Below are 21043 nucleotides of genomic sequence, written 5' to 3'. Positions count from 1 at the left end.
GCAGCATGACAAAGTCATTGAGCTGCTGGCTCCAACCTTCATGTAATACCCACAGTGTAGGGGGCTCCCGAGGCAGAGCAGCGTATATGGGAAATCTGCACTCCCACTGCTCAGCCCCAGATGGGACCACTTGTTAAAAGCATGTCAGGAGCAAAGGAAATGCTGAAAGAATAGGTAACACTCCAAAACCTCTCATGCAAAAGCAAAGGCTTCTAGAAAGGCCATTGAAGGGGTACCAGAGCAGCCCTGCAGCTCCTGCAACTGAGAACAAAAAATGCAGACACAAGAGGAAGGTCAGGATCCACCTAGAGCCCATTATCCCTCCCATCATTCCCGTATGTAGTGAAGCACACAGGGGAATAAATGTGGCACAGTACCGCCTATCTGCAGGCTTTCAAGTCTAAGGGGCAATCTGACCATCTTGTTACTAGCAATGTCCAAATTACTCGCAATCCAACTCATGTTATGCATCTAATGCCCCATCAAAAGCCCTGCACGGATGTCCCAAGGCATCATTCAGGTAACAGATTTTAAAAGTTTACTTGACTTTGAACTCCATCAAGTTGAGAAGTGATTTCTGAGAAACCACAGCATATGCAGAAGAGAAACCAAAATGTTCTAATTAAAGGCCTTCTTCTGTTATCAGAGGATATTGGATTAGTGCAAACCGCATCAGAGGAAACTAGTTAATCCATGTTTGGTTGATTTGTACACTGGGGAGGCCAAAAGATTTTAGCAGTCAGTATTATTTACAGCAGCTATAACATCCTGTCAGTTTAATGACAGAAAATCCAGCATTACTTTTTTGGCTGAATGATGAGAATTTTCTTTTTTAATATGCATAAGTTTCTAACCATCTGACTTCTAAACCAATATTATAAATATACTTTGATTTGTGATGTGATATTAACTTCAACAATATCCATGACACATGAATTAACAAGGCTGATAACCTCCAGAGAGTTGCAAATAGAAACACGATGTCACAGCCATGGCAAGTCATTTCAGGAGCACTTTAATTCCTCATGACAACAGTTCTCTTGATGGAGGGGTGGGCTGGGCAAGGCCAGGATTTGCCTGTATTATTCTCTAGAATTACTATCATACATCCTGACACAACATCCACGGTTATGTTCAACTGGAAAAGCATGAGAACTCTGTCATGTCCCGCTGCACATATAAGCCAGAACAGCCTATTCAGCTTTTGTGCTGCTTTCTGGGAGCACATACTAATAAATAACGAGCATACCTCTAAACACACTCTTTGTTAAAGTGCAAACGAGGTTCTTCATTTATGGTCCCAAAGCTTCCACATTCCAGGTGGGTCATTTCTGGCCTTTTTCTCCTTGGCACACTGTTTAGACAAAGAAGCGTCTGTATGCTTCACTAACCCTCACATTGTGCTAACTCTGGGCTTGAACTTTCAGGCTAGGTGATATTTTTCCCCTTTTCTAAATGAATGCCTTGTTGAACACTTTGTTGATACAGGGCTGAAGAGAGGTATATTATACCAAGAGGGACCAGTTTACATACAGCAATACACTGGTATATTTTATTAATGCAATCCATCATTTACCTTATCCTCTCCATGAACAAAACAAAGGTTCAAATTTATATGTAACTGCCCAATGCAGAGATTTTTGTAAGGCTTGTTTATGAAAAGAGAAACCGGTGTGGGAGTAAAATATAATTCATAACATATAAATACATCCTAAAGGTACAATAAAGATCATGGCATCAGCTGAAATGAAAAGTGTTATGGGAGAAATGGGAGCAGATCCTCACATTAGAAGGCAGTGGATAGAGGTCAGGAAGGGTGGCTGAGGAGGATCTAGTAGCACCCCTCTGGCCACACAGATGGAGCAAAAGCATTAGCTGAGCATGCGGGAAGCTTCTGCCTCTGGTAAGTCCAATAAAGTGCTGTTTCTAGCAAGCAATATCTCAAGTATCAGATAATAGAGATATTTGTTACTGCATAAATGGCATCTGGACTGATTACAGTTCTTCTGTATTCCTCTTTTCACGTAACCAGAGTGGAACCAAGTACTTGTCTGCTTGTCCTTTCTATTTATATAACAAGTAAGATGTGGTGAGTTAGGTGGAAGTGCATAAAATTTAGGCACCAGATCTTTACCAGATGTAAGCAAGCATTGATCAGTGAAGCTGCTATTGCAGAGCTCTGCCCTGATCTGCTTGATCACCATCTTCCACTACGGCTCACAGACATTTTCCTCCCTTTTTATAACCGAGTAGTGTCAGCAGGACACACAGGTGAAGCTGGATGGGAGGGAAGACACTGGTTGGTGTAAGAGGAAAAGATGGGTTCCAAAAAGGGGAAACAGAAGACAGCCCTGAAATGAATGTGGGAGGGTGAAAAAGTGGCACTGGTGAAGACTGGTGAATGGAGCCAAGTCCAGTTGGAGGCCAGTCACTAGTGGCGTCCCCCAGGGCTCGGTGCTGGGGCCAGTCCTCTTTAATATCTTCATCGATGATCTGGACGAGGGCATCGAGTGCACCCTCAGTAAGTTTGCAGATGACACCAAGTTAGGTGCGTGTGTCGATCTGCTTGAGGGTAGGAAGGCTCTGCAGGAGGATCTGGATAGGCTGCACCGATGGGCTGAGGTCAACTGCATGAAGTTCAACAAGGCCAAGTGCCGGGTCCTGCACCTGGGGCGCAATAACCCCAAGCAGAGCTACAGGCTGGGAGATGAGTGGTTGGACAGCTGCCAGGCAGAGAAGGACCTGGGAGTGATGGTGGATAGTCGGCTGAATATGAGCCAGCAGTGTGCTCAGGTGGCCAAGAAGGCCAACAGCATCCTGGCTTGTATCAGGAACAGTGTGACCAGCAGGGCTAGGGAGGTGATCGTCCCCCTGTACTCGGCTCTGGTGAGGCCGCACCTCGAGTACTGTGTTCAGTTTTGGGCCCCTTGCTACAAGAAGGACATCGAGGTGCTTGAGCGGGTGCAGAGAAGGGCGACGAAGCTGGTGAGGGGCCTGGAGAACAAGTCCTACGAGGAGCGGCTGAGGGAGCTGGGCTTGTTCAGCCTGGAGAAGAGGAAGCTCAGGGGAGACCTTATCGCTCTCTATAGGTACCTCAAGGGAGGCTGTAGCGAGGTGGGGGTTGGTCTGTTCTCCCACGTGCCTGGTGACAGGACGAGGGGGAATGGGCTTAAGTTGAGCCAGGGGAGTTTTAGGTTAGATGTTAGGAAGAACTTTACTGAAAGGGTTGTTGGACACTGGAACAGGCTGCCCAGGGAAGTGGTGGAGTCACCATCCCTGGAAGTCTTCAAAAGACGTTTAGATGTAGAGCTTAGGGATATGGTTTAGTGGGGACTGTTAGCATTAGGTCAGAGGTTGGACTCGATGATCTTGAGGTCTCTTCCAACCTAGAAATTCTGTGATTCTGTGAAGACAAGGTAGACAGACCATATTCCTGGAAGCAAAGACAGCAAGATGTAGTCAGGGGATATATTCTGTAGAGTAAGAGTGATACTGTGGTCCTGAAAACTAGACAAAGTCAGCAAAAGGGCAGGGTGGAAGAGTTAAATATCACAGTCATTAATGAACTGAAATTAGATTATAAATCCTTTGGGATCTGTCACCCACTGTAGTAATGATGTGCTGCCCTGCCTCTTCATTTCACTGTGGAGACCATTCTGCTTATGAGACTGTACGCAGTTAGCACCAGAGCCCTCACCTCCATAAAATATATCGGAAGACACATAGATGGGAAGAGAAGCACATCACAGACTACGTATTTGTGTTGGAGCTACTACAAAGTATATAAGAAATGCCATGGAATATGATGGTTTTGGCAGCTGTGCTCTGCTTAAATCAAAAATAGGAAAGATAAAAAGCAAAACTACTAGATGAGAAGAGGCTGCAGTTACCACAGACAAAATTTCTGTATCAGAAATGGAATGGAAGAGAGAAGACAGCGCCCTACTTCACTTAATGGGAAGTTGATCACTTCTGTCATTATTAGTTTAACAACAAGCAGTCCTCATTGGGAACCATTGATTCTGTTCAGTTTTCATATACTCTGGGCTTCCCAAACCTGTTGGCCCTGTGAAAACAAGCCTTCTGAGAAAATAAGCAAACAGCTTAGGAAAAAAAAAAAAAAAGTGATACTTTTTACAGCAGCAGGAACTGTTATTGAATTCCAGCTTCGCAGCACTACTGCACTGTGGGCTGGCAGCTTTCAGAAAGAGAAGCCTCTAGGTCTGGGGTTTGTAAGCAATTTGCCACACTTGTCATCCTTGCTGTATAAAAGCCTTTCCCGGAGGATATTGTTCTAACAAAATTATCCACTGTAAAGGCCAGCAGCATGCTCATCGTGTCTCAATCAAGGCAGCATAAAGAGGAGAGTCAACCATGCATGTCTATCATTTGGACGATTAGCCTTTCTGACTGCAGACGCTATTCTAAAAGGCTAGTCCTCGGAAGCACCTAATTTCTCACTTGGAAATTATTTTTGTCTGTCAAAAACACACAGCAATGAATGTCCTCTGAGAACCATATTCAGGAGCTTAAGACAGAATTAATGCAAATACGTCAGAAACACCCTTGTAACCTCTCTATGACCAAACAAACAAACAAAAAAAATGGGTATTTGTGATGTGGAGCAGCTGAAAACAATAACAAAAGAAAGCGGGTGAGTACAGGACACTAGTCCTTATGCATCTCCATTTACAGTGTTGATACTGCTGCTGTCAGTCTCCTTTGCTTATGCCATCTTCCCTCTGCATCTCATCAGCTGTACTAATTACAATTATTTTAAAAGACAAAAACCAGACAGTCAAAAGAAAAGGAAGCATTATTTCCAAGGAGCCCTTCATAATCATAATAGACTGCTTTAATCTCTGATCTGTACTCTCTATCTTATTTAGACTGAATTATACTACTTTCTATTATCAGTAGAGTCTTTTAGTACTAGCTCAACTGCTTTTGCTCCTTGATAAATCAAAAGAAAGAAAATCCATGAATTGCAAGCAACATCCTTACAGATCTACCAGTACAACGGCCTGATGAGTATACCTGGTAAAATAAAGCCATTTACTCAACAATGTAAAAATTATTGCTTGGTCTGTGATAATGATCTATCTACCACCTTGTGTGCTTTCTGCTAAGGCAAAGTACCAAGCCAAGCAAGGTCTAAGAGTTTACAGTTCATTCTTACTTTCCTTCTTTCATTCTTTTGTGACATTTTTAACAACAACTCAAAAGAAATTCTTCAAAGGGGTCAGATCTGAACCATGATGACAAAGGCATGTCTAGATGGAGCTAGGAGTAAGATTGGTAGTTGATTTTTTTTTTTTCAGTCTGAATTGAAAGGAAGGTTCACTTCTTTCCATATCTGTGTTATCTCTAAGATCAGTAAAACACAGACAAACTGGCTTCTTAATGGGGGAAAAAAAAAGCACAAGCAAAGCAAAAATATTTGTATATTTGGGCTGCAACAGCCTTTGCTTCCAAGCTTGACTAAGTATCAGCAAATGCAAATTAACGTCTCACTTAACACGAAGCTCTTCCTGCCAGACTATAATCCTCCTCATCCTTCCTCCTCCTCCCTGGTACTCTTGAACTTGATGCGGTCTCTGGCAGCTGTTTGGGCTGTGTAAATTAAAAGGCACCACTGCATGACAGAGGTGTTTTTGTTTGACTTCTGCAAGCACAGGCTAGGATTTGAACTGAAGGCATGATTGCTGGGGACAACCTGCCCACCGTGCATAAAGCAATATTTATTTTTGCTATTTTTTTTTAATGAAGTGAATTAAATAGTATGGAAGATGCCATGTTGACAGTTTTTGAGGCCAAAATATTTCTCTAAACATACCATGTACTGCATAAACTGTATCCAGATCGGTTTACCTATTAACATACCTCAGCTCTATTTGGCTAGGGCCATTTCAAGGGAAAAAAGAATTGTTTAGTGTCTGTGCCTGTTTAATCTTGGGCTCTCAGTCAAGATTGCTAATTCACATACTGTTTTTTCTGATCTATTTGTCAATTCACTGAGAGACCACCAACAGCTTTCCCTCCACCACTCTGAATCTTAATCTGTCTGGATTTTGAAAATGTCAGGCCTGAAAACTCTCCTCTAACACCTTCTTTTAAGAAAGTATCTTTCCACTCAGTCTCCGTTTTGGGATATAATAAAAATTATTAAAATGAAGCAGGCTTCCATGGTCTCACTGAACAATTATCTCCAGCAAAACATCTCTGAGAATCCCAAGAGCACAATTCCTGCACAACCCCACAGAGGAAGAGACAGTTGCTTGAGGGTCCCTTGCTCACTGTGGGGTGACGGCTGTCCTAAATAAGCCTTGAACTTCAGTTACTGCACATGTTGCTGTGATGAGTGGTAGGCAGCAGATATGCAAACACCCCCCTAGGCTTGCGCGGCCAAGCAAAGCAAGCTATAATTTATCTTTCCATTCTTAAACTCCCAACAGAAGGAGCACACTGTGTTCAGGAAACAGCCATTTTGATTCAACATTTGCCTTCTACATGTGAGAGTCATAGCTGAATTTGGTTCACTTTGGTTCAGAAAGCTCTGTAAGGCTCTTACAGAGCTTTACACACTTCTATGTTCCATTAAGGGGCTTGTTTGCCATCTAGTCTTAAAGAAAGTGGCTTCAGATGGTAACACTTAGATGACAAATACTTGACTCAGCATCCGATTCAGACCTTAGTTACTTGCTCTATTACCACACTTACTAAACCATTGCTCGCTATGAGGCACGAAAGTTATTCTCTAGGAAGTATCAAAATCCATTATCAGCCTTTATTCACAGTCTGATTTTCTGATCAGCTGGACTTTGAACAATCATTACAAATTTGGACTTGAACCACTTACTTCAAAACAAGGAAATGCACTTCAGTGTAAGGTTGTGTGCATTTTGTCCCTGACAGCTAGGGAAGAAAGCTAACAATCCTCCAAGGAGATGAAGGAAAAGTATGGGTGGGCAGTGCTGTAGGATTAAGGTGTTGGGAAGAAGGGAGGGAGAGAGCATGTAACCACAGCTTTATCTCTCTTGTCAGGTCATTTGATCCTGGACTAAGCAATGAACATGTTTACTTAGTAGTGTATTTTTAAAAGATTTCCAAGGGGGGCAGGGAATTTGGCAAATACTCTTCTATCTCACAGTAGAAAAAGAACCTCAAAATAAAGGAAAAATAATTGGGTCATAAGGGAGCACGTTAAAAACAAGTGGAAGGGTGCTTCAGAGAGATAAAAATAAGTGAAACGTGCAGAGAAAAGAAAGGTGGGCTTTGTCCACAGTCTCGTACTTTCAACAGGACATATCCAGACATATCCTTCTCTATCCAGATGCTCTAGGACTACTCTCTAGGAGAGACAAGTTGATATACATCATTGTGCAACATGCACACGCAAAACCAGAAAATCACACACACACAAAAACAAGCACTGAGATGCAAAGACTTGCTATGAAAACACCCACAGCTCAGGAGGTATTTTTGGCTCAAACAAACTTTCCTTGAAAAAGCAAAAAAATATATATAAATGCAGGGCAGGCACCCACCTTGTATATTATCTGTCTAGACAGTAACTGGGAAATCTGTAAGAAAATATTAATAGCCTGCCTCTGTGGTACTCTTTGCAGATCTGACCAAATCTCTGCAGTCTAGCCTTGAGAGACAGCGGATGCTGACAATGCCTTAAAACAAGGATCGTTTGATTAATCTTTGTTTGGGGATTACTGCCTGAGAATTTAGGGGAGATTCAGACATACAAGAAGAACAGTTTCATTTTGTACACTTTAACTCCAGTTTTTGGTAACTGACTGCTTGTCTTCCCCTTTTCCACCCTCTAGATGCAAGAAAAAAATATAAAAATGAAGCATTTACCGACGCATATGCAAATCACATCAGGGTAAAACAAGGCTTTTGGAATGAGAAGAAGCATCAATAATTAAGATGCAGTGCTCAGACAGGAACAAACACAGGCAGAAGGACCGCATGCACTTATCGTGCACTTTACCTCCCTACACATTGTATCTTCTGCTACTGAAGAAACCAATATTTAAGCAGCAGCAGCAGCTTTCTCTGCTCTTTTGGTCTAATGAAAAAAGAAGGATATTCCCACAGCAACCACCTGTGATAAAATAGTCTGCACAGTAGATTGAAATCTTCACTAATACCAATATTAAATGGAGAACAGTTTCATTTACTTTATTTTTTTGGACTAATAGAACTAGTTAAAAGCAGGACAACATATGATTTACAGTCTTCAACACTGAGCTCCTATACTGCTCGTTTCACAAATGCAGTTGCTTTCCAGAAAAATGGTGGATTAAAGGTCATGCTGCAGTTCTTTGCTAAGCTCCTACTCCATCACCATACCAGGTGCTTAATCAAATGGGCTTCCCTTGATAGCCTTATCTCTCAGTGGGTCAGTGTTGCTTGGACGGAACTGCAAAATGGCTGCATGTTGCCCCAGCTGTGTTACCTATTTCATTTAGAGCAGAATTTCAGTGTCCTGAAAACTGCTTAGCAAACAGGATTTGAAATCAGAGTGACAGTACTCTCTCATGCCTCAAGTAAAAGCACATTTTGGTATTCAGCAGGTGACCAAAGAGTAGCAGGTGACCAAATGAGTTGTTATTTTAATAGTATTGAAAGGTATCATGCAGAATCCCCAAATCAGGCAAAGCCCTGTCAGTCATTGACAGCCAGCCATGGGCTGCACAGGAAAGGATGGAGGGAGAGCACAGTCATCAGGTGCTGGACAACTGGATGCTCACATTTCTCATTGCCCAGCCTAGCTATTATGTACCAGGAGACTCAGGGACGCCAGGGATTTCATGCCGCTGTGAAAAGGAGCTTACAGACCTCCAGGGAACACCCTGCATCAATTCATCCTGAAGCTTGAATATTTCATGCTAGTAATGTCTTATCTGGCTTTATATTGTGGGAGGAGAAAATGGTAAGAGGTTTATGTAGAGGAAGGCTAATAATCACAATACTCTTCTTATTCAGCATTATTAGTCTCTGCTGAATTAGATGGATCAGTGAAAGATTCTTCATTCCTTTGGAGATAAAAACAGAACAGTCTAAAATTGTAAGGAAATATTGTGCCTATTAGTCTCTATGTAAAAGCCCTAGAAATAATGCTCACGGAGATAAGATGTAGAGTAAGAAAATAATACAGGCAAAACAGCAAAGGCAAATTCCCTCCCCGTGCTGCTCTGCAATTAACTGTTTGAAGCAATTCCCGATCCCCTTAATCTCAAGAACTCTGCTATCTGCCCATCCAGTTATTTTTAATTTGTACTTCTATTATTACTGCTGCATTATTAATACACCCTGATAAGATAGGAAATAGCATGGTGGTGGTCCATTTCAGCAATGCCTCTCATGGCTTAATAGCCTTTACGACGAATAGCTCCCTCCCATCCGAAGAGATTCACGATTCTTGCTGGTCAAGGGGCACGAGGCCCCAGGGGAGGCCCACGTCCTCATCCGTGTTGCTATTTGGTTTCCCAAAAAGCAGCCTGGGCCTCCCCGTGATTATCACATCTACACACACTGTTATCAATCAGGGTGCATGCCTTCTCCCTCTGTGTGGCCAGGCAACACACAGCCCTGGTGCCTCTGTCAGATCTCTTGCCAGCACATACCTTAGCACCGCTCCTCAGAGCTGACAAAGTTACAGACAAAAATGCAATGTTTAAGGTATTTTCTTGGTGGGGGGGTATAGCAGCTTTTTTGGCCACACTGCTTCCAGAATCTGGGCCCAGGTGCCAAGCTAGTGAAGGAAAAAAAGTCTATTGGAAATCAAGATCTTTGTCTGGCTAATCCTCTAGCAATACACAATGGTGGAAAGAAGGGGAAAAGACATTACAGCAAAGACAACTCTATGACAATAATTATGATCAGTGTACAGTTGGAAATACATGTGTTACATTTTCTGTGGGAAAAAAAAAAAAAAAGAGAGAGAGAGAAAAAGAGGGGGCAGGGAAGAAAGCATCAACAGTTTTTAAGTCTTCCCACATTTATGTTTCTGTAATGGAATATGTGCTGCTGTAAAGGTTACTGTACAGCTATCCTGGCATTTTAATACACACCACATTTTGACACCACATCTTTTTCTAACTAAGTGTCTCCCCTTCAGTACAAATATTATAAATTGAGCAGATCTGTGGAAAAATCAAGCAGCAATTAATATGGACAAGACCAACTGGGATCCACAGAAATGTAATAGAGCCTCACAGATATCTAGAGAATTTAATGTAAAGTGCTGCCATTTGTATGAGCATTTTCAATCACCCCAAAGGAGAAAAAAAGTCATACGATGTATAGACAGATGGACCTAAGCAAGAAGAATATTATTCTCAGTTAAAATCAAGTTACTGGGAATATCTTAAGAAAATGTTGAACTCTTACAAAAATCATCTGGTCTATAAAGTCTTGGCAAGTTATCCTCTCAGTTTTTCAGATAACTCGTTCAGCAACACCATGCATTGCTTTTTGCAATATATTCCCACTGTGCTAGGTGAAGGGGGAGGTAAATATATATATACACATCCACCTATGTATGTTTGTAGATACAAATATACACACTGTGTATACTGTGTATTGCACATGTACCTAACCACCCACCCCTCACAGATTCACCCACTCCTTTTCTCACTTCTGAGTGCTACAGAAGTAGCTTTGATGGTCATAGACCTTAAAAATTGTATTAACTAACCTCATTCATTTGCAAAATCGATCAGGTCAATGTTTTTAAATTTCATTTTTACCTTTAGTGTATAGAAAAGACAGATTCTTTTATAATGAAAAGTGGTAATGCTGATGTATTGCATTTCATTCCTGGCATTTAATATCTCACTATCCAATTAAAGGTCTTTTAACTGCTAATCACTTCAGCAGCACTATAGATGAAAACACCTATTTAGACATGGAAAATGAAATGGCATTTGGTTATCAAGAATTCAGATCCACTAATGCAATGTTTCAATGCCAAGCCGCACTACCTACCTTTCTAGGAAGGAGCCCTCACTGAAAGCAATTTGCTGTTCTGGTTACAGAGCAATGACCCCTCGGGGATCTGAGGGCCAGAGGCTCTTGTCTAATGGCTGTGTGCATTGTCATCAGCTTTACAGGTCCACCCTGGCAGAAGTAAAGCTAAACATCTCCAGCCCTTAAATCAATGAACAACAATTCAGCCTTCCCTTGGTTTGCAGAAGGCCAAATGTGAAAAAGCCTTCTTGGTCATTTCTTTGAAAGTCTGATGACTTCATGCATAAATGGTGGAGCCTCTGAAGTCACTGAGCTGCCTTGGGTAGACCTGGGTGCAGTACAGTGAATCTTCAATGTTTCTTAGACTGGAAAGCAGGGGGTGCAGACTTCCATCTGGAGGAAAGTTGCAAGCATCTAGAACTTGGTGCAAGCATCTTATTATTTCTCCTGGTAGCTGGTTTCATACTAAAGTTAAAGGTTCAGAGTAGAACACAAGAAGAGGCTGTGTTCCTACTCAGGGAGAGGTTCATTTCACCTTACCTGAGCAAGCCAAAACACAGTTGTCTTATTCCAAGACAGATGTCTATGTCAGCTCCATAATCAATGAAGAAAGAAAATCAGATCTGGTAGGCAAGTCAGCCCATCCTAACAGAGGCAACATTTTTTTTCCATTCATCCATAGGAGGAGTTTATATGACCAGCCTAGATCAGAAGTGTAGCAGTCACTGAAATGCCAGCCAAAGAAAGCACAATAATTGTGTCTCTAAACACTGACGAAAAAGACAGAGAGATAATGACTTGGACCATAGAGACGCAGGTTTCTTGAAAAAAGAAGCACAAAAATAGGGTCAATGTATCCAGAGAGATCTTCCCCCCAAAATGTGTTTGATCGCTAAATAAAGAGGCAGAAAAGGGAAGAGTTGTTGAATTAAAAAAGCTACATTCAGTGGTATTCGCACTACTAAGCTACAGGTCACACTCGACTCTTCCTCAGCTGGGCTGGTTATCAATGTTGTACCACAGAAATGAGGCAAAGCTCAGAGTTTTATTATAATGGAAATCAGAATAGCCTTGCAGCTGAATCATTAGTCCGTGATGTTACAGCAGCGCTACAGAGGAGCCTCCAGCAGTGTCCCCATCCTGCCTGTGCCACTGAGCACTGCTCTTGGACACATGCTGAGAGGAGTCAAACACAAAAGAAAAAGTTGGGAGGAGAAGAGCTTTAGGAAGTTTGAAGGGAAAAAAAATGTAATAGGGTCTACAATTGAGAGTTTAAAGTACAGTGCCTTCAATTTACATAAGATCTCAGAAAACTTACCATGATCCAGGTTTAAAGAAGCTATTCAGCATTTAAGTTCCTTGCTCAGCATTGTCTGAGAAACACCCTTGTAATTTTCAGTTTCTTTCATCTTGACTTTCCTGATTTATATTAACCTCTTCTTCATGGATTTAAATATGAATTTAATGGGGTGAGAGATTTAGGGGGGATAGGGCAGGGAAGAAGGGGACATTTCAAGAGGCACTACTGAAAGTCTTTGAAATGAACTGGAAAGGATTAACTAGGCCTATCATAATGCCCCAAAATATCAACAAGCAGTATAATTTAAACTGAAAAGCAGAGTAAAGGAAAATACAATAGCTCAGACAAAGGTTGAAGAAATCAAAGTCTTAAAAACAATGGGTTTTTATATTCTAGAAAAATCTCAGTAATTTTCACTCAAATTGCATAAGAATTAATGTTTAAGGGATTTTAAAATGTGGCTACTCTACTGTAATACTATTTCAATAGCATAAGAGTATGTTTAAAACATACTTAATATGTCACCAGTATTAAAGATTTCTACAGCTAATGAAGGTTGACAACATTTGGAACAGCCAAATTAATTGAGCCATGTGATTATGTATCAAGGCTCCTAGTCAACTACACGTCTATAAATTATGATCATTCACACCAATAAGAGGCTTCAATTCAAGAACACAGGCAAGTAACCTTAAAGTCAATGACTGATGCACATAAAATCATATATCCATGACAATGCAGAGGGCGTTGTATAAATAAAGTCACTTAGGAATGTACAAAACTTAATGGCACCAGCCTGAAGTGATTTAAGCTATTTGTCTTTTGATCCTCAATGTTTACACAAAATTCAACAAAACAGACCAAGGTAAACAGTACAAAATTAGGGCTTACAGCTCTCTCCCTGGGTGAAGTGCACTATAAAAGAATCACAGAAAGGATTGATTCTTCCAAAAAAGAAATAGGAAAAGTCTATCAAAATGAGGTGCAGCCTTTTTCATATTTTGTCTGTCTGGTTCAGTTCCATCTGGAAACATCCTCCACCCACCTCTTGTGTTCACAGGTTCACCCATAGGTACAATTTCTGAATACATATAGGAAGATGTCAATAAAGAGGGGAACACCTTTTTTTTTTTTTTCTTCAATTCTTTGGGGCAAAAAAAGAAGGAATTTTCCTGATGCCAGGAGTGACAACTTGTCAGACCACTTCCCAGTGGTTTGCAGGTGGGCCAAAACAGACAGACTGCCCTTAATCTGGATCATTAATGGGTAGGGTTGAGATCTAATCCTCCCTCCCAAAAGGACTGGCTAGATTATATGGCAGAAATGAAGCCTTGTTTTTCCACACAGAATTTCTGTGTAGTTTAGGCAACAGGACGGGTTTTCCTGTAGCAAGCTTGGATGATAGGTACTCTTAGCTTTCCATGAAGCTGCAGCTTCTACACTTTACAAATAGAAGGAACGGGAATTATGTCCATCCTCTAAATTGTGGAAACATGGCTGGGTAGAAATTTCTTTAAAACCCGTCTTTCTTTAAACCTCACAAAATGCCAACCAAAATGCAATGACAAGCTCCTGGGATGGCACTTGCACAACAATTGGCTTTAGAGAAAAAACAAAATATCTGTGCATAGAAAATATGACTGAGAGTAGTAAGAGATTACTGTTTATAGTGATTCTTCCAAATTCTATTAATTTTACCTTTTTCTTAAAGCAGCTTGAGGTATTAAAACTCCTCTGAGAAAAGTGCACCTAGCAGAAATCTAGCTGAGGTGCACGAAGGCTTCTGTCTGGTCCAGCTGATACATTTGGAAAGGAAAATCCCAGTTTTGCGCAACTCTGGATGGCAAAAGGCTGTCTGGATTTAATTCCAAGTGGAACTAACTATTTAATTTATACAACGATCATGTTGACAACAATGATGAACACATATGTCTCCTTTAAATGCCTCAAGGGATCATCCTTTTTTCCCCATTTCAGTAACCATGGTAACTTTGGGCAAAAACAGCTTCCATCTCAGAAATTGCTTTCTGTGATAAAGGGTTTATCGCCTAACAGTTAACTTTTTCTCCCTATACACCTGAATGATAAAGGAGAGAGAACCTCTCCTTCGCAAAGGGAAGAGCACTTCTGCTTCTCTCTGAAAACACTTCAAGATGGATGGCAGTGAAATGAACTACAGAATGTATCTTGCAAGCTGTGCTGCTTTTTTTGCTGACCTTCACACAGGTTTTCATAAACACCCATTTAACGTACACAATAACGTTGTCAAAAAAATCCTCACATCCACAAATCAGTCAAAATGAAAACTCTCTGAGTAAAAAGGGAAGTTTTATTTATCTTCTGGGCTTAGTCAAGATGTGCATCCATTTCGTTCCCTTCAAATCAACTTTGCAAATCACATAAATCTAAGAATGTCTCTCTACTTTCCACTGTACTGATACAAAGAGTAGACACAGAAAACATCTTTTGGCTAAGACTATTCAAATCATGATTCATACAGGCCAATAGGCAAACTCACCATTAACATACGTATTGCACTGTTACAGTCTGGATTAAAACATGTCGAGGCCAGTGCAGTAAGTTTTGCCTAATTAGTGAAAAGTCCAATAAACTATTTTAAGGCAGTGGATAGCTGAAAAACTAGCAGTTTGCAAAGCCAAAGCACTGGCATGTTCTGTTACCCCAAAAGACAGTTCTGAACCTAGGAGAAACCTGAACTGCTTGGGCAGTAGGGCTTGTTCACTGTTACTTTTGGCAGGGTTATGCATAAACAAGAAACAGATCAAATGGAGAAGCAGGGACAGAAAGAACAACATAGACAAGAAAAAAAAAAAAAAAGAAAAAAAAAAAAAAAAAACTTGAACAAATATTGGTATGGTAGAACCAAGAAATGCCCTTAAACTGGGGAAGGAATGGGATAACGAAGTACTTCCTGAAAGGTCCTGGTGGTGTAAGATTTGGTTGCTTCATTATCATGCAAGATTTTGTATTTCTTAGTAAAGGAATTGAATTGCATAAACAATATTTGATCTGTTCCCTTTATATCACTTTCCCAATATGGAAAAACTCTGCAAAGCAATGCTTCTTTACTAGCCACTTGGATCAAAAGAATAGTAGTATGTTATGTTATCAATACGCAAAGTGGGATGATATGACGTAAGACCATCTTTTGATTTTAACAACACACCACTGCCTTTCTCAGGCCAAGGATCTAAGACTCTGCCCGTTAATCATCAGTGGTATCCTGTCTTTGTGGACCTCCTGCCTTCAAAGGAGCAAGGAGTATCACAATTCTCCCCACACAAATGTGTTCACCTTCACTGAGGTAATCACCGGCCAGCCTTCATGGTGGGAACCCACAGTGGGATTCGGGGAAGTTGGTACCAGCTTGCTGACACATTTGCAGCAAGTGAGAGGAATGACACAGTTGAGTGCCTCTGAAAATCTTCTGCTGTTTTGTCAGAAGCAATTTGAGGTCAGACAAAATCTGTCTGATTCTTCTAGATAGAGTTTTAGGCAAATCAGTGTGAGGGAAAGGTAAGCTGCAGACTAATGTAAAGTGAATAGTAAGCTTTAGGCTTATTTCAATCAAGTATTGTGCTTTAATGGAAGATTAAATTCTTACAAGCCAGGCACTATTTTTAATTGAACCTTCTGCAGTACATGACACAGATACTTAGAAGAAAGTACTGTGACTCAGGGGTGTCTGTCACACCACCAGCTCACCTGCCAGCATTTTGCAAGCATGCCTGGCATTTGGCCACAGCCACAGGCCAGCTCTCACTCACGGCCCTTCCCAGCCAGGCTCCATGCTTAGGCCCTGCCAAAAGACCATCTCCCGCATCTCTCACTTGCTTACTGACTGTCAAAAAAAAAAAAAAAAAAATTTTTTCATAAAAATTCATCTGTGCTGCCTCCTACTCTGCCCTACACACTTGGGAAGGGTTCCTCAGAAGCATCTGCAGTGTAACCTATTACTTCCATTTCAAAGATTTTAATAATCTCATCTTCTACAACACCTACCAAAACTTGACAAGGGCTATCTAATATTAGACTGTAGATGGGCTGACACCACTATGAAGATGAGTGATAATACCTCATTCCTACTTCTTGCTTCCCGTCTGTCTCATCTTTCTCCCTACATTGAGATTGTAAGTGCTCTGGAACAGAAATGGGGTGTTTTGTTGTTTTTTTTGTTTGTTTGTTTGTTTTCTGAATTTATATATTATCCATCAAAATAAGATTAGGCTCTGCAAGCAAGCAAATCCTGGTGCTACAGAAAAATAAAAAATAAACACAATATTGTGTAAGTAAAACACAAACACACAAAAAATAAACACAATTAAAGTGCATTTCGTTAGTAGGTTGAAATGACTTGCCAAAGAAAGTTCAATGATGACGTGCTTCTCTTTTGTTAATAGAAATCATCCCGATATAAACATTGCTATTTTATTTTCATATTAACCAGTACCAAAGAACAACAACTCACACACACACACACACAAAAATAATACGTAAGTAAAGGTAAATTAATCTCTGTCCAAACATAACAAATACTTCTCACTGGCAGAGTTCTGTAAGACTACACACAGAAAAATAATAAATTAAAGAAAGCCCAGAGACCACATCCATTCATCCTAAACCCTGTGCCACCTGAAAACAACCTATTTGTTAAGGCTGGCAGCAAATTTTTCATTTAAACTGTTTTTCATGGGAAATGTGAGATTCAGCAAAACATCATCTTTCACAGAAAGAACATTTCAAGTTTTCTTAAAAAAAAATCTGGTTTAGTTTCCTTTTTGTTTGACATAACACAGAGGGTGGAGAGAAGGAGGGAAGCAGATTGGGGAGCAAACCCATGGAAATCTTAGTCATGGAATAATTTGTTATTCCTGCATGGGAAGCCTTTTTTTTTTTTTTTTTTTCTTTTCTTTTTTTTCCTTTTCTTTTCTACTTCTTGGCCCATTGTCAGAAAGAACAGACTTAAGGAGTATGTTCTGGAAAATGATGGGTCCTGGGGAAGCTGCAAGTACAGTCATCCCGGGTAGCGGCACTCTTTGTGTTTAAGGTCCAGCGAAAGCAATCTGCCACTCTCCTTTGGACAATAGCTCAGAACACAATGACTCAAAGACAGCACAGAGCGAACAAAAAGTGATGTTCAAACTATGTCAGTTTACAGAGCTAGAGTGTTGTTCAGCCCAAAAGAAAACTACTATCAAGAAACAACTGCGGGAATAACAGACTACCTTTCCTGGGGATCAGCTCCCTCTGCTAGCAAAGGCAGACCCAAAGCACCTGTGTATGTCACAACCCATACAAGCACCACTGCTAATTTATTTGCAATATAGTCGCAACCCTTTTACTTTACTTCAGGGAGACATAATTGGAAATGAGACCAACAAAGGATCTGACCCCTTACTACTTCACCTTGACACTGCTGTTTTTCTGTGTGGTCAACGGTGTGTCTAACATTGAAATAAAATGCTGCTTTCTGTTATTTCACCCACCTCCTCCTACAAAGCTGAAAGTTAGCAATCAAATAATATTTATTCCCAATTCTAGGCTAGTACAGCTTGCTTTGAAAGTGCTTTTGTAGGAAACACACAACCTGGATATAAACTCTAGAAATCACTTCTCTTTGTTTGTTTAGACTATTCAGTTGTACCCATATCCACACTAACTGAGCTGGCTAGTTAACTTTTAAATATCTCGTTGATAGCAAAATCCTCCCGGTTTAATTCAATAAATTATATGCCTGCACAAGACTGTTGATGTATTCCTCAGAAATTTTGAAATTTGAAATGAAGTATTCCCATCAATTTTGTAATGAGAAGTAGAATCTTTGAAAATTCTACTAACAGACGTGAAAAAAATGTCTGCTCTTTGGTGCCCAGTCCATTTCATAAAACTGCAAAATGAAATTTAACCTCAAAGTCTATGCTTTGAAGCTCCTGACTTCCCATCCTGCAGCTTCTTGGATACGTATCTACCCTGGGAAATAGCTCTCAAGCTGATGCCAAGCCAGTAACACAGAGCTTCTGCGCTGGGGCTCCTAGCCCTACAGCCAAGAGCCTGCCTGCTGGGAAGCCAGCCCCAGGTTGCCTGTACAATGCCATACCCAGGCATCTTGGAAACCAAATACCTTGGCAAGGGCCTGCCTTCCAGTTCTGCTGAGCCAGGATTTCCAGTAACAAACTGCCCTGCCAGAAAATTCCCAGCCCATTCAAGCTCAAAGTGAAACTGAGTTTTATCACACTGGGATTGTTCATAACATGGTATTTAAATAGAAACCAGAAAAAAACTAAGTGACTGAAAATAAAGTTTGGCTTCCCTGAACCCAATTCCTCCCCATGGGTCCACAATTTATGGATTTATAAACTTACAGAAAAAATATGTGAAAGGAAATACTGAGAAAATTAACAGTTTTTTCCTTTTCATATCAGAACATGTGCCCACCAAACTGAACATATATATAAAAAATAAATAAATAAAAAGCAAACAAGCCAAAAATTCCAGTACTTCATCAGAAGTTTTCCCATTCTGACAGATAAATGACATTGCTATACTGCCCTTGCCCACTTACTATGCCTCACACCCATCTCTCACCTATTGAAATGTAAATTATGCTATAGAGGTAAACTCTGGGAAACTCTGATGGGAAACTCTGATGAAACCATATGAGCTTTAGGTCATAATTATAGGGTGATTCCTAGAAGAAATCAAAGAGGTGAAAAACGGAACTGAATTCCAGAAACTGCAGGCTAGACATATTTTTGCTAATGAGAATGTCGTGGAAAAAAGGAACTTTCTCTATTTTGACTATATGAACTAATCCAATTTGGCCTGCTACCTTGGAGAAGCATGTGTTAAAACATTTTTGAGCCTCTTAGCTATATCTCACATACTCCAATAGCTTCATTTGCTGGACTGCAACATTTCAGTTTTACTTATACAGCCCGGAGCCTGTTCTGGTACATGGTGTTGATGGAGAAGCAAACTGTTTCTTTGTTTGGGTATACTGCAAAACTGGTCCCCAAGACCTGTTCATTAGAAACCCAAGATCAGATGAGAAAGAAATGTTCAGGTCAAGCTTACAGTGTTTTCACGGAGCTCCATCTGTGCATGCATGTAGACCCTTTACTTGGGAATGGTTAAAACCAAGTCAGGGTAAGTGTCCACATAGTTCAACAAGGGGAAATTAGCCCCCTGTTTTCACAACCACATCCTTCATGATTCCTCAGCATAAATTTTATTTGTATTGAGATACAACCTGTCTTGAGCACAAAAATGCAGGAATCCTGAGAAGAGAGCTTCTATTGTAAATATTTTCCATAGCAGGTTCTTACATGAAATATAACATGTTCAAGCTTATTCCCCCTCCCACTGAAGCCAGAGTAGGCATCACTACTACCTTCTATCAAATTATGACAGATTTGTACATTTCTTCCCATTTACCAAGCCAGAGGAAAGGAAGGAAGCCTTATGTGGAGGGAATCCTACAGGGCCTTTTCAAATGGGAATAAACAAGCCACAAAAGTAATACCACTTTTCTATGAAAAAAATGGAACTGTACAATTTCCCAAAGTGAATGTCCAAAACCAGCAACAGAAATACCGAAGCACATCATATGCTCAGTACTCCCAGATTATACGTTAGAGTTTCTCTTCTACAAAAAAAAGATTTGCAACAAACTCATTGTCTCTGCTTCGTATCCAATGAATATGGAAAAGCCGCACACAGAGATGCTTGCATAAGAAACTACCTTGATTAAAGCAAACTGCTGTCCTCAGCAACTGCGTGTGTGTATTCCCAGATGTAATGTGCCAGGCTTGCCATTTCTAACAGGGAAAAAGGGCTACTCAGATAAATAATACAGCAACAACAAACTATATAGCCACCTTCTCCATTGCTTCCACCATTTTCCGTCGTAAGTATGCACCTACACAATATTTTAAGAGGGTGTTATTATGGAAAATGGAAGGAAGTAACATGACAGAAGGAAAAGGGAGTAATTCATCATTATCAGCATATGCTTTGTTCAGGTATGCCGATCAGGTATGTCCAGCCTTGTCTTGACTATACTGGAAGTAAGTCAGGATACATGAGTCAGAAGCAAATTATGGTTCATCCAGCCACGATACCAGCCTGGACAACAAAGGGATCAGGAACCCAGAATATGCCACAGCAAGCACCCGCTACACAGTTGAAACACAGCCACAGAGACCAGCCTGCTCCAGAAACCCTAGCAGAATGGACATTGCCACCCCTGGGTAGCACCGTGACCCCAGTACCGGTGCATTTTGCCTAACTGAGAGCTTGGAATGTATTATTGCTGCACAGTGAGGGCTGCCTGTGCTCAAATCAACTTCAACTTTATTACAAATTTGCATGCACTATGTAGTCTATGTTGTCAGGCCTTTGTGCATATGCAGGGACCAACTGCAGTAAAGCCAAACAAGAAACAATGTGCTTTTCCAATTCTCCTGATGCTTTGCACAAGGAAAAAAATATCCTCCCACAGAAAATAAGTGTTTCAGCAATAAAGGTAAGGCCTACCTTGCCCACACCAGGGGTGTCTTTCACTTTGCTGACTGCCCTTAATAAACATGGTGGTGCAGGGGGTGGGGAGGTCTGAAGGATACTGCTGAAGCTGGTAGAGAAGAGCGGAGATTCAGAAGCAGATGATGCAGAAGGCCTGTGCTTCTTCTTTTTAGAAGACAGGTTCAATTTCTGAGCAGCTCTGTGGAAAAAAAT

The 21043-nt window shown here is 40.8% G+C and overlaps 1 protein-coding gene across 1 annotated transcript in view; it reads right to left on the bottom strand.

Moving 5' to 3' along the window:
• Positions 1 to 21043, bottom strand: part of KIF26B (kinesin family member 26B) — a 263040-nt gene that overhangs the window by 83149 nt on the left and 158848 nt on the right. The window contains exon 4 of the mRNA XM_032183779.1: positions 20846 to 21029. Within this exon, the coding sequence (XP_032039670.1) occupies positions 20846 to 21029 (184 nt within the window). The remainder of the gene's footprint in view (positions 1 to 20845; positions 21030 to 21043) is intronic.

The sequence above is a fragment of the Aythya fuligula genome, chromosome 3 (assembly GCF_009819795.1).
Source record: "Aythya fuligula isolate bAytFul2 chromosome 3, bAytFul2.pri, whole genome shotgun sequence".
Taxonomy (NCBI): domain Eukaryota; kingdom Metazoa; phylum Chordata; class Aves; order Anseriformes; family Anatidae; genus Aythya; species Aythya fuligula.
Note: the sequence above shows the minus strand (reverse complement) of the source record. Positions and strands in the feature narration are given on the sequence as shown.